This window comes from Toxorhynchites rutilus, chromosome 2 (assembly GCF_029784135.1).
Source record: "Toxorhynchites rutilus septentrionalis strain SRP chromosome 2, ASM2978413v1, whole genome shotgun sequence".
Taxonomy (NCBI): domain Eukaryota; kingdom Metazoa; phylum Arthropoda; class Insecta; order Diptera; family Culicidae; genus Toxorhynchites; species Toxorhynchites rutilus.
This window is the reverse complement of record NC_073745.1, coordinates 68,367,239-68,383,226: the sequence shown is the minus strand read 5'-3', so window position 1 is coordinate 68,383,226 and position 15,988 is coordinate 68,367,239. Positions and strand designations below refer to the sequence as shown.

At 43.2% G+C, this 15,988-nt stretch overlaps 1 protein-coding gene across 1 annotated transcript; it reads right to left on the bottom strand.

Annotated features, from left to right (window-relative positions):
* Positions 1-9,050: 9,050 nt before the first annotated feature.
* LOC129765818 (uncharacterized) lies at positions 9,051-15,536 on the bottom strand. The gene has a single exon (XM_055766254.1). The coding sequence runs from the start codon at positions 15,534-15,536 to the stop codon at positions 9,051-9,053; it is 6,486 nt and encodes a 2,161-aa protein (XP_055622229.1).
* Positions 15,537-15,988: the final 452 nt, after the last annotated feature.

Here is a 15,988-nt window from a genome sequence, read left to right as displayed (position 1 = left end):
AGTGCTTGCCGAAACTTGCGGAGGTGATGTGGTCCTTATGCCGAAACGGGGATCAGCCCATTATGCCAAAAGATCACTGGAGCATGGATAATGGATCGGCTGGAGATAAACATTGTCGCGTAGACCGCCAACCTTCCCAACATACCCCAGCTGCGGCCTATAGAAAACTTTTGAGCGAATGGCCAAAATGGAGAGATAGCTGGCTGCCAAAACCACGGAAATGTTAAAGAACATGTCGACATACATCTTTTCATCAGTCATGATTGAGGTTCCGGCAAACATTTGCTTCATTTGCGATACTTCATCAAACAACCCTGCCTCTTCCTGTCCAGCATACACTAGTTCTTCCGGCGTATTTAACACGTTAAGCACTGACCGAGCTAGAGGACCAAAGGTGAACTTTTCGTTTGATTCACGTTGGTCCCTGCGGATCAATATGGGACTTTTATATAAATCATTATAAAAATCTTAAAAATAAATCTTTATAAAAATCAATTTTCCGATTTTGTTGCTGTTGTTTCCTGTTGACACTCTGTAAACAAAAAGTCCAATATCGGTGCGATGAAACCACCTCAACGTATTAATCGTTGGATGCATTGGAAGCGCTCTTGAACAGTCTGACAAATGAAAGTTTTATTTTGAGGTTCATCCATTTAAGAAAATCAACATGATCAAATTGTAATATTGAAATATATAGATATCGCGGGACATTTTCGTTCCTTTTGCCAAATGCGGGACGTCTGGTCAGTTTATACTAAGAGTTTCATGCCAATCTCACAGATTCAACAGAGGTCACTTTGTGGTACCCGGATTTCAATTAGAGCAAAACAATCTATCTGTGTATTGTGCATTGTGAATAAGGTGATTAGAGTTTCATGTGTTAAACCATAGCCTATAATCATTCGATCAAGAACTCGCGAATAGAGATGTCTAAATTTTTCGTTTATTCGATTATCGATTAATCGTCGGACCATTTTTAAATATTCGATTCATTCGAATAGTTGTCTTTCAGTATTCGATTAATCGAGCGAATATTTTTTTCTTGTAATAATAATGAAAAGGCATTGCATAATAAAAAAGATTATAATATTATAATTTTACAGATTAGATTAAATATAATTGTAAAATAAACATGGAGTAGAATCATGGTTTTTGAATGAAATGATATTTCAGTATATTGATAAATTTACCATTTCATGTTTTTTTTTGTATCACGTTGTCTATCGGGTTGCCGATGTCAGATAGTCGCTTTCGGATTAAGAAAATCCATAGCCTAACTCTTGCCCTAAAAATGTATTAACCTTGAGAATGGTTCCTTTTGGTTTTGGTTTGGTACTAATCGCGATTACTGTGATAACTATTCGACGTATTCATATTTTGATTTTTCATTATTCGATAACAAATTACTCGATTATAATTGCAGATATTCGATTATTTGAATTAATCGAACGATCAACCGACGTCTCTACTCGCGAACTTATCGGACAAGTTTGATAATCGATCCGATAACGGTGTTTTTTTTCGCGTAAACTTATATTGTGGTTTTTTTTCATCAGCGCTTGCGAGTGATGCGAGCTCAATAAAAAGAGGCTCAGTACACACATTCATTACACGCTAGCAGCGGCAAGTAGAAATTTATTTCTCTATTGTTCCACTAATCATTTCTTCTACCTCCTGTGTACGATTTACACCATTGCCCTAACATTGTGTTTACCAAATCGGCAAGCGTTAGCATTAGGGTGACCATCTTTTTGTATTGCAGTTGAACTTTTGTTGAAACTTTTTTCATTTTTGAATTTTACACAATAAAAAAATGAAATAAATATAATTTATATATACAGTACAACCCCGATTATCCGCGGAATAGTATGGCTAGGCCTCCGCGCATAATCACGGATAACGCGATAAAGGACTAAAAATGAGGTGCAAACACGAAATAAAGATATTTCAGCATGGAAACATCTTTTATCAATATAGAAATCATTAAACTATCCATCTGTAGGGTCGTGTACACCAGTGATCAGATAATGTGAAAGCCATGACCAAAACAAAGAGCAAGTGTCTACCTCTCACTGAAAAAATCGGGAAGCTCTATAGAATTACTATGGAACCCGATTTCGCGGATAATCCGCACCGCGGATGATCGGGGTTCTACTGTACCTTGAATAGAAATATAATTTATTTACTCATTTATTTTTTATTTTTTAATTATCATTCTATACTGTTCACATCGAACAGGTGACCGATTTATTACTAAGGCTGAGGGCGGGAAGGGGAAGGATCCCCCATCCACGTCATTGAATATTTCTGATACTGAACCTGAAGAGCAGGAGGATGAAGTAGACATTGAGGAGGAAAATTCTGTGTATAAAGTAGAGAGTTCCGAAGATGAGGAAATTGATGGAAAACAGGATTTTCGTCTAAAAGAATACCCTGAGCTCCAAAGGTCCATTCATTGTAGACGAAAATCCAAACCTCTTAATGTCATTCGCATCTCGAAAGAACTAATGCGGAATGTTTCCGATGTTACCGAGATTACTCGGATGGGGCCAGACAAATTACGAGTTGTCGTCTCCAGCAGGACCCAAGCGAATAACTCGCAATAACTCGTTTGACTCGCAAAGAGATACTCGATGGTGTCGGTCGCTTCAAGAACTCCTCACTTAAAACTGTGAAGATTCTTGCATGCGATCGTCTGAAATCTGTGTTACTTAAAAATTACAAAAGTTCTCAATCGAACGAACTCTTCTCGTGTGACATTTGAGGTGTCCGCCCTTCCAAACTACGTTGCAATAGGTGTACTTCGTTTACCTGTTCGGTTGTTTGTACCCCGGGTAATGAAATGCAACAAAAGTATGCAACTCGGTCACACGGCCGCCTATTATTGCAATAAAGGTTGCGTGGTCAACGCAGGTTGCGCAGATTGTGGAGAGAGCCATGCGAGAATCCTTGCGCGTAAGTGTCTTCATTGCGGCGAAACTTGAAAACAGAAATGCTTCAGAGTTCCATTCCAACGACTCAGAACAATCCCTACTTCATTCTGCAGAACGACGAGCCTGTTGTTGACGCTCCCAATGCAGGAAGTTCCGATACATCGCAGGGTGCAGATGTATCGCAGGAAAAGCAGGAAAACAAAAATTACTTCTTTTCCATCACTCCCCAGAAAGAAGACCGAAACCTCCCAAGTTGGAATGAAACCTCGAATCGAACGTGCTGAGAATATACCGGAGCAAGTACCTCCTGGTTTACGCGGTTCTCTACTAACCAAGGGTCCTCAGCATTCCCAGGAACAGCACCCAACCCGTCTGTTTCATCTTCGCGGTCGAAGCAACAACCACATTCTGGCTAGCTTGCGCTTTCTGACCTGGCGGACAACATTTTAAATGCTTTAAATATAAATGACCCTCTTAAAAGCATAGTATTAAGTTCTAATTGTTGAAAGAAAAATGTGGTTTTTAAGCAGCGTTCATTTCCCTCGATGCCTGATTCAGTGCAAGAGGTCAAGGATTTGACCACTGTGGAATTGTGGAATTGCAGGAGCATCATCCCTAAACTAGATCAATTTAAATTTTTAGTGATGTGTGATGTATTTTCCCTCTGTGAAACATGGCTTTCTTCAGGCAACGACCTGAATTTCCACGTTTTCAACATTATTCGCCTCGATCTAAATGACTCAGTTCGGCTGAAAATTTCATAAGGTTGGCGCCTCTTGCAAAAATCTACTTGACTATCACAAAGCACCATCTTTCAATGGATACCATGATCGAAACAAAAGTGCATGAGCCTATCATCCACTGACAAATTTCGGGAAGGCCTATAGATTTACTATGGATCTCGCTGTCGCGCATAATCCGCACCGCGAATCATCCGCTCGCGGATAATCGGGGTTCCACCGTATATTCGTTCTCACTACCTAATCGGTCTTTTTTTTCGCTGCGTTACACACTCCAATGGACGAATTTACAACCAGATGGCACAACGAGTAAAATGATGATGTTTTGTTTTTTTGGTGTGAAATTCGTTCATATTTTTCTGAAAAATCTGAATGTTTCTTCAAATTTCCGGATTTCAAGTATTCTTTTTACGCTAAAATGGTTAGAAAATCAAAAATTTACAATGTGGTATGTATATTATGAAGAATGGCTTGGTATAAGTATTAAAACTTTATTTTTTTTCAACTATGTAAACGATGAGTAACATGTGTTGGGCTAAAAATACTACAATCTTTCTTGTATCGGTCCTTACATTATCAATTATATCATCCAACTCAGTATGATATCGATTTCATCTCCATTATCCACAGTATTCATAACCTATGTGCATTATCAAACCTAAAATTTTCGAATATTATCAATGACTGTGGTCCAAGTGAATATTATCAAACCAGTGCAGCTCCGCGACGTTCAACGAGGGTAACTAAGGCGTTCCACCGAAGCATTTGGCGGGTAGCAGTAAACTAGTCTGTCTCAACCCTGAGGAACCGCACAGTTACAAGGAATCTACAACGGGCGAAGACCGTGAGAAGTGGATAGCTGCTCTAAACGACGGGACGAAATCATTAAAGGGCGAACACGAAACTATTGCGACACATTCAACAGGGCATAACTTTTTTACCATGGGGTAAAAATCAACCAAATTTTGCACACTTTCTCATTGATGTGTATTGTCTACATGCTGTCAAACTCGAAGTCGTGTTTTTCGATTCAACGAAAATGGACGTGAACCAACGCGAGTCTCGAGAGCACAAATTCTTTGCAAACACCTGGAATTTCCTAACCTGTCGCACCGTCAGTTGGGAATTTCCTGACCTGTCGCACCGTCAGTTGGGAAAAATGTTGAACATTCACCATTCAACCGTCTCCAGAGTGTTGAAGCGGTTCCAGGAGCGGTTGACGTTGGACCACGGCAAAGGAGCTGGAGGAAAACCGGGACCGGAGAACAAAAAGACGGAGGGAAAGGTGAAGCGGATGATTAAAGCAAATCCCAACGTCTCAAGCCGTGATTTGGCTAAAAAAAATCGGCATGTCGCAGAGCTACGTCCAGAATGCAAAGAAGAGAGCTGGACTACATACATACAAGGTACAGAACTTCCCAAACCGCGATGAGCGGCAACAATCGACGGCTAAAATTCGAGCACGGAAGCTCTACGAGAAGATGCTGACAATATATGGCTGCTGTGTGATGGACGACGAAACGTATATAAAAGCCGATTTTAAGCAAATTCCGGGGTTGGAGTTTTTCACCGGCAAGAGCAAGATCGATATGGACGATAAATTTAAGAAGAAGAAAATGTCGAAGTTCGCCTCCAAATATCTCGTTTGGCAGGCCATCTACTCTTGCGGACTGAGGAGTGAGACTTTCGTGACAAAGGGCACAGTAAATGGCGAGATCTACAAATATGAGTGCCTCGAGAAGCGCCTTTTGCCGTTCTTGCAGCAGCACGACGAAGCTCCGCTATTTTGGCCAGATTTGGCATCATGCCACTATTCTAAAAGTGTCCTGGAGTGGTATGAGGCCAATTCTGTCCATTTTGTTCCAAAGGACATGAACCCGCCAAACTGTCCGGAGCTGCGCCCGGTGGAGCAGTACTGGGCAATAATTAAGCGGGAACTTCGGAAGAGCAATAAGACAGCCAAAGACGAGAAGGGCATGTTAAGAAAATGGAAAAAAAACTGAGAAACTGGTACTGGATGACACTGTAAAGACTTTGATGGAGGGCATCAAACGAAAATGCGTTCAATTTTACACTGAAGGCTCCATCAATTAACTTTTCTTTTGATTTTTGAAGTAAATATATGTATAAAACTACCCTAAAATTTTGGTTTGATTCTAAACATTATAAGAAAATTGGCATGACATTTTCGGTGTCGCAATAATTTCGTGTTCGCCCTTTACAAGACAACGACTATTGGGAACTTGTAAAATCACCTCCGGAAAAGAGAGCTGTTGGATGCCATTGGATATGTAAGAAAAAGCTGGATGAACTAGCACGTTTTGCCAGGTACAAAGCGCAACTGGTTGCAGCGATTTCAACTGGATTACGACGAAATTTATGCGCCGCTTGCGAAGCAGATTACGCTACGCACATTGTTGACCACTGCAAGTCGTCGAAATATGCATGTAAAGCATGTGGATATCAAAACAGCTTATCTGAACGGTGATTTGAAGGAGACCGTCTTCATAAAAATACCCCTAGGTGTCAATAAGACATTTTTTAAATTTGTTTTCTTCGCAAAAGCTTGTATGGGTTAAAGCAGTCGGCCCGTATGTGGAGTCGCAAGCTGGAAGAGACACTTAAACAGATGGGACTCAAGCCTTCGGAAGCTGGCCATGCCTTTATTGCCGTTGTCACAATAATCTGAATTCATTTATATTCGTGTCCGTGGACGAAATGCTGATCAGCACATCAACCCAGGAGGAGTACAAAGAAAATGTAAATTTATTTCTGGGGATTCTATTTATCATATTCAAGAACGGCTTTGGATTGAACCAGAAGTCTTACATCGACCGGATGACTGCAGGATTCGGATTGGAGGATATTAAAGGATCCAATGTGCCCGGGATACATTCAGCAGAAGGAGAAGACTGAAAGTCTACCGACTAACGACAAGTATCAGTGTCTTCTTGGCGGTCTGATTTATTTATCCGTCAATATGCGACCCGATATTAGTATCTCCGCGTCAATACTTGGGCGCCGTGTCAGTATCCCGACCTTTGCAGATTGTGCTGAAGCTGAAAGAGCATTACGCCTCCTGAAAGAAACTAGTGGTCTGCAGCTTGAATTAGGAGGATCAGTTGGAGGTTTGGAAGGCTTTTCAGATGCCGACTAGACTGGTCACTAACAAGAAGTCTAATTCTGGATACCTATTTCATTTTGGTGGTTGACTCATATCGTGGTGCCCAAGGAAGCAACCGAAGCGGAGTACATTTCAGTGGCGGAATGCTGTCAAGAACTACTGTGGCTACAGAAGTTGATGCGAGATTTTGATGAACCTACGGTGAATGCCATATGCATTTTCGAGGATAACCAGAGTTTCATTAAGCAACTCAGTCAAACCAGCAGAAAGCGTTCAAAACACGTGACCACTAAGTCCAATTTCGTCAATGACCTATATGAACACAAACAAATCGATGTCATCTACTGTTCGTCTGAAGATATGCTTGCGGATATCTTGATAAAGCCGTTAAACCGTGTGAAGTTGGGAGTTCTGCGAGGAAAGGATTGGTCTTCGGCAAACACATGATGAGGAGGAGTGATAGCATGGCAGCCCTGCCCTGCATGGAGACTTTTACACCACGCGTTATCGATACTTTTTTGTTCTCATTACTTTCTGAATAAAAATCAGTTATAATCGTTCTCTCTATCTAATCGGTCATTTTATTTCGCGGCGCTACATACTCCGATAGACACTGTCCGAGTAAATACCATCTCAAAAACATAGGTTTAGTACAAGATGATATTTATCCTTGATTTGCACCTATCTCGCTATAGCTTTCAGCCTACTTCTTCATCAATAAGCAGTAGATGAGCTTGAAGCGTAGTAGAAAAAATGTGGCATACCACAATAGTTCAAAATAATCAACATAGTGGTTCACACCCAACAAGGAAAAAAAAGTTCATACAAAACTGATCAGAAAGCTTATGATCGAGAGGCTGACTGAGGAGAAGTCAACCAGCTAGTGTTTAGTATCATCTATGCAAGAAGATGCGTATTCTTCCGCCAAAATTCATGAATCCGCATACAATAGGAGAATATGGATCATATCCATCCATCACCTCAGAGAAAGAACTAGGCAACCTACCCGATTCGTGCCTCAAGTTGAGCCTGGGATGAGAAGCTTTCAAACGCAGCTTGGGGAATAAAGTGGACGTCGAGAACGAAGGATTATTCCAATGAAATGAAGACACTCTTTGAACAGACCAACAGAGAATCTATTGGGTGACTGGGATACTCATTGGAGATACTACAACTAGTATTTGGCTCACTAATAAAATGCAGAATGAAGCAATGAATGCGATAAGCAGATGGAAAAGACGACTGAAAACCGAAAGAAACGTTTAAGCCGCACAACCGACGAATACTTTCTATTTCCAATACATATATGGTATAGAGTTGGGGAAAAAGAAATGTCGTATTTCTGATAGAAATTTGACGCTCTATTTAACATACTTAAAATTATCCAATTTAAGTCAAATATGCACCGTTTTATTCGCAAACTTGTTGCCATTTAGAAGGCAAATTCATTTTCTCGTTAAACTCTTTGATAATGATTTGATGGCCCTGAAAACGGCCGTGTTGTTTGGTTGTTGGGTGTTGTTTGTTCACTCTATCAGTGTTTACCGAGTGATGATGACAGAAGGATGGCAAACAGTCGTTGGATGGTGCGTAAAGATACCTAAGTGGAACGAGATATGACGAAAACCGCCCTCTGTGATCCTAGATCAGATGCCTCCTGTGATATGTGTGGATGAAATGAATGAAAAAATTGGTGAGTGTTCGGATGGGTTAAGAAAAACGTCCAGATAGCAGCTAACTCGCAGCTTCAAAGCTGTAATGTATTCGTTTAAATTCATGGTTCACAATATACAAAGTTTTCACTTACATTTTCGTTTTGTTCTTCGTTTTATCCGAACACTTCTTTTATAAATCCTCTTGATTAGTGACTACTAAATGACCGTACTATTAGTTATAAGTCTAGCTAAGTTTATAAATTCATTTACCTTTAAGTTCACTCTTGATTATAGAAATAGGTTAAGATTTGTTGTAGGAATGTAAATGTAAATAGCTGTAAGAATAAGTTGTAAGTATAGTTGTAGAAATAGTATATATTATAGAAGTAAGTTTTACTAACCGTAGGATATAGATATATTAGGAAAAGGTTTTTATTCTAGGATAACTAATTATTTTTCTTCTCAACTCGTTTGCCACTCTTTTGCCGTATCACGTGAGATTCTTTTGTTTTTGCTACTGTGTTTTGCTGTCTAACGTTTCTCGTTATTTATTTGTTGTTTTTACGTTGGCTGCTACGGACGGGCTGAGCTCACCCTCCTACTGCACGAAACTGCCCTGTGGTTTCGTAACATCCCCCTGCCCGTGTAGTTCCGGACCGTCCCCAGGTTTCTGAAGATCCAGAAGTGCCAATTTCACTGCAGGTCTGTTGAGTATTCCGTTTTTAGTCCGCACAACTGCTCGTCGAACTTGCCCATCCGCTGCCTTAACCACATCTAGAATTCTGCCTCTCAACCATCCGTTCCGTTTACTCTCTTCTACCACGAGTACCAGGTCCCCAACTTCCAACGGCTTAGCCGGTTCGAACCACTTGGTGCGTCTGGTTATAGTTGGAAGGTACTCTCGAATCCAACGGTTCCAAAAATGATCCACCAGGCATTGCGCTAGACGCCAGCTGTCACGCAGGACTCCTCCTTCCAGCCTTGTCGACATCTCCGGCTGTGTGATACCCTTGGTGCCAAAGAGCAGGAAATGATTCGGCGTAAGCGACTCCTGCTCAATCGATTCCAAAGGGATGTAAGTTAGCGGCCTGGAGTTGACAATGGCCTCAGCCTCCAGCACTACCGTCTCCAGAACTTCATCGTTCGGATGATGTGGATGGTCCGCAATTGCTGACATGGCAGCCTTTACGGAGCGCACCATACGCTCCCATGAACCGCCCATATGAGGTGCTGATGGTGGATTGAAAATCCAGTTGGTCTTGCTGTTCGTAAACGTGACCGCACAGTCCTCATGGATATTCTGTATCTGATTCTTCAATATGTTGCTCGCTCCCAAGAAATTTGTGCCGTTGTCACTATAAAAATTCTCCGGGGAACCACGACGAGCCACAAAACGTCTGATGGCCATTATACATGACTGGGTGGACAGACTGTGCACCACTTCTAGATGTACAGCACGTATAGTCAAGCAGGTAAACAATGCCACCCACCTCTTTACCAAGCTGCGACCTTGCTTGACCTGTATTGGTCCTAGATAGTCCACTCCAGTGAACGTAAACGGTCTGATCATTCCTGTAACACGAACTGCAGGCAGAGCTGACATCAGAGGAGGATTTGGAACAACCTTTCGAATACGACACGTCACGCACTGCTTTGCCACCTGCCGAATCAGAATTCGAAGTCCGGGTACGAAGAATCGTTGACGCATTTCATTGCAGACTGTCTCCCCGTTCCTGTGAAGAAACCTCCGGTGATAGCTCTCCGTTAGAAGATAGACTGCATATTCTTTCCTTGGCAGCACAATCGGAAATTTCGTGTCATACGATACAGACGGCGAAGTAGATATTCTACTGTTCATTCGGACGACACCTCGTTCATCCAAGAATACCGAAAGTCGATAGAGTGGACTAGATTTCGGGAATGGAGCTAAACTTGTGGGATTCGTCAGGTTATGCTCCAGAATCGCGTACTCGTCTGAATAGGTTCCAGCTTGCACCTGCTTCCATATCACTATTTCCGCATCACACAACTCTTTTTGAGATAGAAAATCCGACTGGGACGCCGGTTCCCCTCTAAATCTGCGTACAGCACGCAAAGCGTAAGCGGTCGCCCTCAATAGACGATTCCAGTTTGAAAACCTGGAACAATCAACAACGGCTTTCGGCATCATGCCGTGGAATAAAAATGCAGAACGCAGTTCGACTTCTGTTTCTGCTTGTTTCCGCGGGGGTTCTGAAGGCCACTGCTCCTGTTCTTGGTATAAAAATTCTGGAGCATTGTACCACGGACTGGTCGGATCGAAGCTTGGCCCCTCCTTCCATTTCGTGGCTACGTCGGCTATGTTCATTTTTGATGGTACATAGTGCCATTCATCCACTGTAGTTGTTGAGAGGATCTCTCCTACACGAAAGGCAACAAATTGATGATACCGCCGGCTATCAGACCGCAACCAGCAGAGAACAGTTGAGGAATCTGTCCACAAGAAGCGTTTCTTTATTTGGACATCCAGGGATTTCAGGACGAAGTCCATCAACCTTGTCCCGATCATCGCTGCTTGAAGCTCCAGACGTGGAATGGAGAGAGGTTTTAGTGGGGCCACTTTAGTTTTAGCGGCTACCAGAGCACACCTGGGCTTACCGCTGTCGAGGACTCGGAGATAAAGAACCGCCGCGCATGCCAATTCACTCGCATCCACAAATAGATGAACTTCCGCCTCTTTGAGTGCAGAGATGTTCACCCCTTTAAAGAAACAGCGTGGTACTCTCACTTCATCCAAACGCTGCATGTATTGGCACCACTGCTTCCATTGATCCCACAATTCCTCCACAATGAGTTCGTCCCAGTCCGTTCCGGTTCTCCAAATCTGTTGCATGAGAATCTTCCCATGCACCACGAAGTGTGAAATGAGTCCCAATGGGTCAAATAGGGACATTACAGTTCGCAGAACCTGTCGTTTGCTAGGAACGGTTCTACTCTCGACAAGTTCCCTAATCTCCTCCTTCATATTGCTCAAGTCAAAGCTAAAGACATCGTCTGCTGGCCTCCAGATCAATCCCAGCACCCGTTCAGACTCTGGTGATTTGTCCAGGTTCATGGATACCTGCTGGCGTTCTGTCGTTTCTCCGATTCTCGCTAGGACTTCGACTGAATTAGAGCAGAAGTTACGGATATCGAATCCTGCTTGAGAATGGACGAATTTCACTTCGTTAACCAACTGGACGGCCTCCTTTTCTGTGTCTACGCTGTCCAGAAAATCATCCACGTAGTGGTTATCTGTTATGGCTTTCACCGCTCTCGGAAATGATCTCGCGAACTCCGTTGCATTTTTGTTCTTTACGTACTGTGCCAGACTCGGCGAGCATGTCGCTCCAAACGTCGCAACGTCCATAGTATATATCTGGGGTTCTGACCCAGGGCATGATCGATAAATGAATCGCTGGGCCTGCTTGTCTTCGTCTCGAATCCAAATCTGATGGAACATCTCTCTTATGTCTCCTACTATTGCGATGTTCCCTTGTCTGAACCGTAGTAATACCTCCATCAGGGCTACCAGCAGATCAGGACCTTTTAATAGCATGTCGTTGAACGACACTCCTCCTGCTCGTGCTTTAGCGTCCCATATCAACCGCAACTTATTCGGTTTCTTCGGGTTCTGTATGACTCCCAAAGGTAGATACCAGACCTTATTTGGGTTCGTAGATCGAAGTTCTTCTGGCGTAGTTCGATGAGCATAACCCTTCACTTCATATTCCATTATCTGGTTTCTCACCTTTGCTTCAAGAACTGGATCTCGACTTAGTCGTTTCTCCAACGCATGCAATCGCCGCAATGCCATCGGATAGCTATCGGGAAAGCAGATGTTGTTGAACCTCCAAAGCAGCCCTGTCTCGAAACCACCTTTGACACGTCGTGTGGTTGCTTCCATTATTTTCCGCGCTCGTTTGTCTTCTTCCGGTTCGGGTTTAACCGTTACACTCGACTCTTCAACGGCAAAAAATTGCTTCATCCACTGATGCAGATCGCGATTTTGCACCTCATCAGCTAGATGTAGGTTCAACTGCTCCATCGCTGTTCCGCTGTCGGAGTTTTTCCCGAATATGCACCATCCGAGACGTGTCTTTGTTGCTACCGGTTCATTGTCTTTTCCTTCTCGTGTTCGCAATGCAGTTAATAGTCGTATGTGTTCTATACCGATGATGATGCCCGGGATCGCACCCTCGTAACTGCGAACCGGAAGTCCCTTCAGATGATGGTAGGTTTGGACTAGATCCTCATAGCGCATCGTTTGCGCAGGTAACTGGAGCTGCTGAACCGTTCTCACGTTATGGAGTTTAAACTTCTTGCCATCCCCGCAGATTACTATACTGATTCGTTGAGATTCTTTTTCTTCCCGCGAGATATTGCCTGTCCAACTCAGACAGAAACCGTCGGTTGGCCCCTTGATGCCTAGAGCGGACGCGATTTTGTTTTCCAGAAGGGTAGAATTCGATCCATCGTCCAGGAACGCGTAAGTACTGACATGTTTTCCATTTCCATGTATAGTAACTGGCAAATAACGGAATAAAGAATAAGACCTAGAGCGATGTAGATTTTGATGTACAACAGTGTCTGTATTCCCTGTAGTTCTCGCTGTGTTCGTCTTTTCCGAACTGCTCGTTGGATGTAGAAGACTGTTGTGATATATTCTACATCCGTTAATGCCACACTCCTTTTTGGTACGACATGGCCATTTGCGGTGTGGTACAAGGCAACTCCTACACAGGTTCTTCTCTTTAACTGCCTTCCACCTACCGTCAACATCGAGCGCTTTGAATTGGATGCAGTTCGCGATCTCGTGACGTTCTTTACCGCAATACACACAAAGCTTCTTTGCCTGTTCCATTGGCGTCTTCATTTTCTCGGCAAATTCAGAGTTCTTCTCCCGCTGATCCTCAGTATGCATGTACAGCTTCGGTTTTTCTTTAATCGATTTACCAGTCTTCGAGTTCAGTGCGAGGGCGTCCATCGGAAGCGTAACGTCAGAGGCCATCATCACAAGCTCGGACATGAAAGCACTAAAGCTCGTTAGGTTGACACAAGAGAATCTGCTCTTGTAGTAAGACCACTGCATCTTGATTTGAGGTGGCAATTTCTCTACCAATTCGTGGAGCAGCGTCGGATTCCACAGATGATCAGGAAGATTGGCGATAGTCATATGATCTACGACGTTTTGTACCGCGAGACCGAAGTTAATCTGCGACTGCAGGTTATCAAATTTTGGAGAAGGTACCGTTCGCAACTTTTGGAGGAGAGAATGTATTAAAATTTCTGGTCGACCATACAACCTTCTAAGTATATCGATAACAAAAGGCACAGACTGTGGCATCAGCAAACGACTCCGAACTGCTTCTAACGCACTACCCTTTAGACAACGCTGCAATCTTGCCAGGTTTTCCGAATCCGTATATCCACATGCTTCTGTGGAGTTGCAGAACGAGCTGTAGAACAACGGCCAGTCCTGCGGATCGCCAGAGAAGTTTGGCAACTCCCGTGGCATCACTTGCCTCGCCGCCATTTGTTCATTAGATGGCCCATTTCGGACTGGAGTAACGGATTGTTGCTGAGTCCCAAACTGGGGAAAGGTTACACTGGATGTAGGTGGCATCGATACATTGGTGAGTCCTGGAACTTCGACGAAACTGTTCAGAATCAACCTTCTCTGCGATGAAACCGGAATGTGTTTCATGGAGACCGACTCTATTCCACCGTTCGTCCCAGCGACGCTCGTACTGGTAATATTCGCGTTGCTCCACGTTGGTTGACATCCGAAATTCAGCATAGATCGAGAAATTCCCATCGTTATTGATGAAGCAGGATTTTGTGAACTTACTGGATACCCGTTTGTCAAGCATCCAGCGCCCCCATTGAGAAACGACATTGTTGGATTAGTAGCGACGATGTTGTGGAAGTTTTGCATTAAACTGTTTGTGTTATAATTCTGACCCAGACTTAGATTGGAAGTTGAGAACATAGGATTACAACTGGGCATAGGTATGTGACTGGGCCCGTAGTAGACGGGAAAAACTTCTGGTACACTTTTCTCTACTAATCTATCGTGTAACATTGGCCCTACACTAGTCGAAGACGCGATCACATTATCACATCCCGATGACCTCATATTTATTTGATTATTATTTTCTGGTAGACGATTGCGACCAGCTACAGAAGAAAAGTCGACAATCGAAGGTGGAGCACTTTTATTTAGTGGAGCCCTTTCTTCATCCATTGGCCCACGGGAGTTGATCCCGATAGAAGAGAAGCATCTAGTCATCGACGGACTTACTTGCGATCGAGGGGTAGTTTCGATGTGTTGTCTTGACATCACCGGAGTTTGCACTTGAGGAACGATTGTTCCATCAGCACACTCGACGCTCCTGGAAACGTCCATCGAAATTGGCGTAGAAGTTGACGCTGGGACAGAAGTTGCCGAAACAGGGATGTTCGACACGATGGGACTTGAAGTAGCAGGAACAGGAACGATAGACTGCTGAGCTGCTTCTGGGACTACGACCGTTGGCATGATGCTACTGGATGGCACTACTTCCACTTTATGTGTTGTGCCGACTTCCTGGTTGCTCAGCCACGATTGGACCCTCTCCCGACTAGCTCGACTGCTCAGTCTCGATCTCCTACTGGCTCCATCTTCCGAATCCTCCGTCTCTGCTAGAAGAATCTCATACTTCTTCTTGAGAAACTCCTCCTCCTCCACAGCTAACTTCTTCCTTGTAGCAGCCCGAGCTGCTTCTTCTTCCAGAATTCTCCTCATTCGCATGGCCTTTTGTTCCTCCATCATCCTCAGGTTGAGGTCTACCCTGGACGAGCGCTTGCTCGAGGTGGAACGAGTAACCGACCCTTGTGGTTGGATTATGGAATGCTCTGCACGACATTGATCGCATTTCCAACTGCGATTGACGATCGAATCGCTCACTTGTGCACATCCGAAGTGTACCCACGTCTCGCATGTATCGCACCCGACTAAGTTGTCGGCCGAGTCCGGTCGGTCACACTTAGCGCAATGACTCACGATCTGCATTTCTGGATTCATAGCACCAGAAAATCTTTGAAGAATGTTCGGATGGGTTAAGAAAAACGTCCAGATAGCAGCTAACTCGCAGCTTCAAAGCTGTAATGTATTCGTTTAAATTCATGGTTCACAATATACAAAGTTTTCACTTACATTTTCGTTTTGTTCTTCGTTTTATCCGAACACTTCTTTTATAAATCCTCTTGATTAGTGACTACTAAATGACCGTACTATTAGTTATAAGTCTAGCTAAGTTTATAAATTCATTTACCTTTAAATTCACTCTTGATTATAGAAATAGGTTAAGATTTGTTGTAGGAATGTAAATGTAAATAGCTGTAAGAATAAGTTGTAAGTATAGTTGTAGAAATAGTATATATTATAGAAGTAAGTTTTACTAACCGTAGGATATAGATATATTAGGAAAAGGTTTTTATTCTAGGATAACTAATTATTTTTCTTCTCAACTCGTT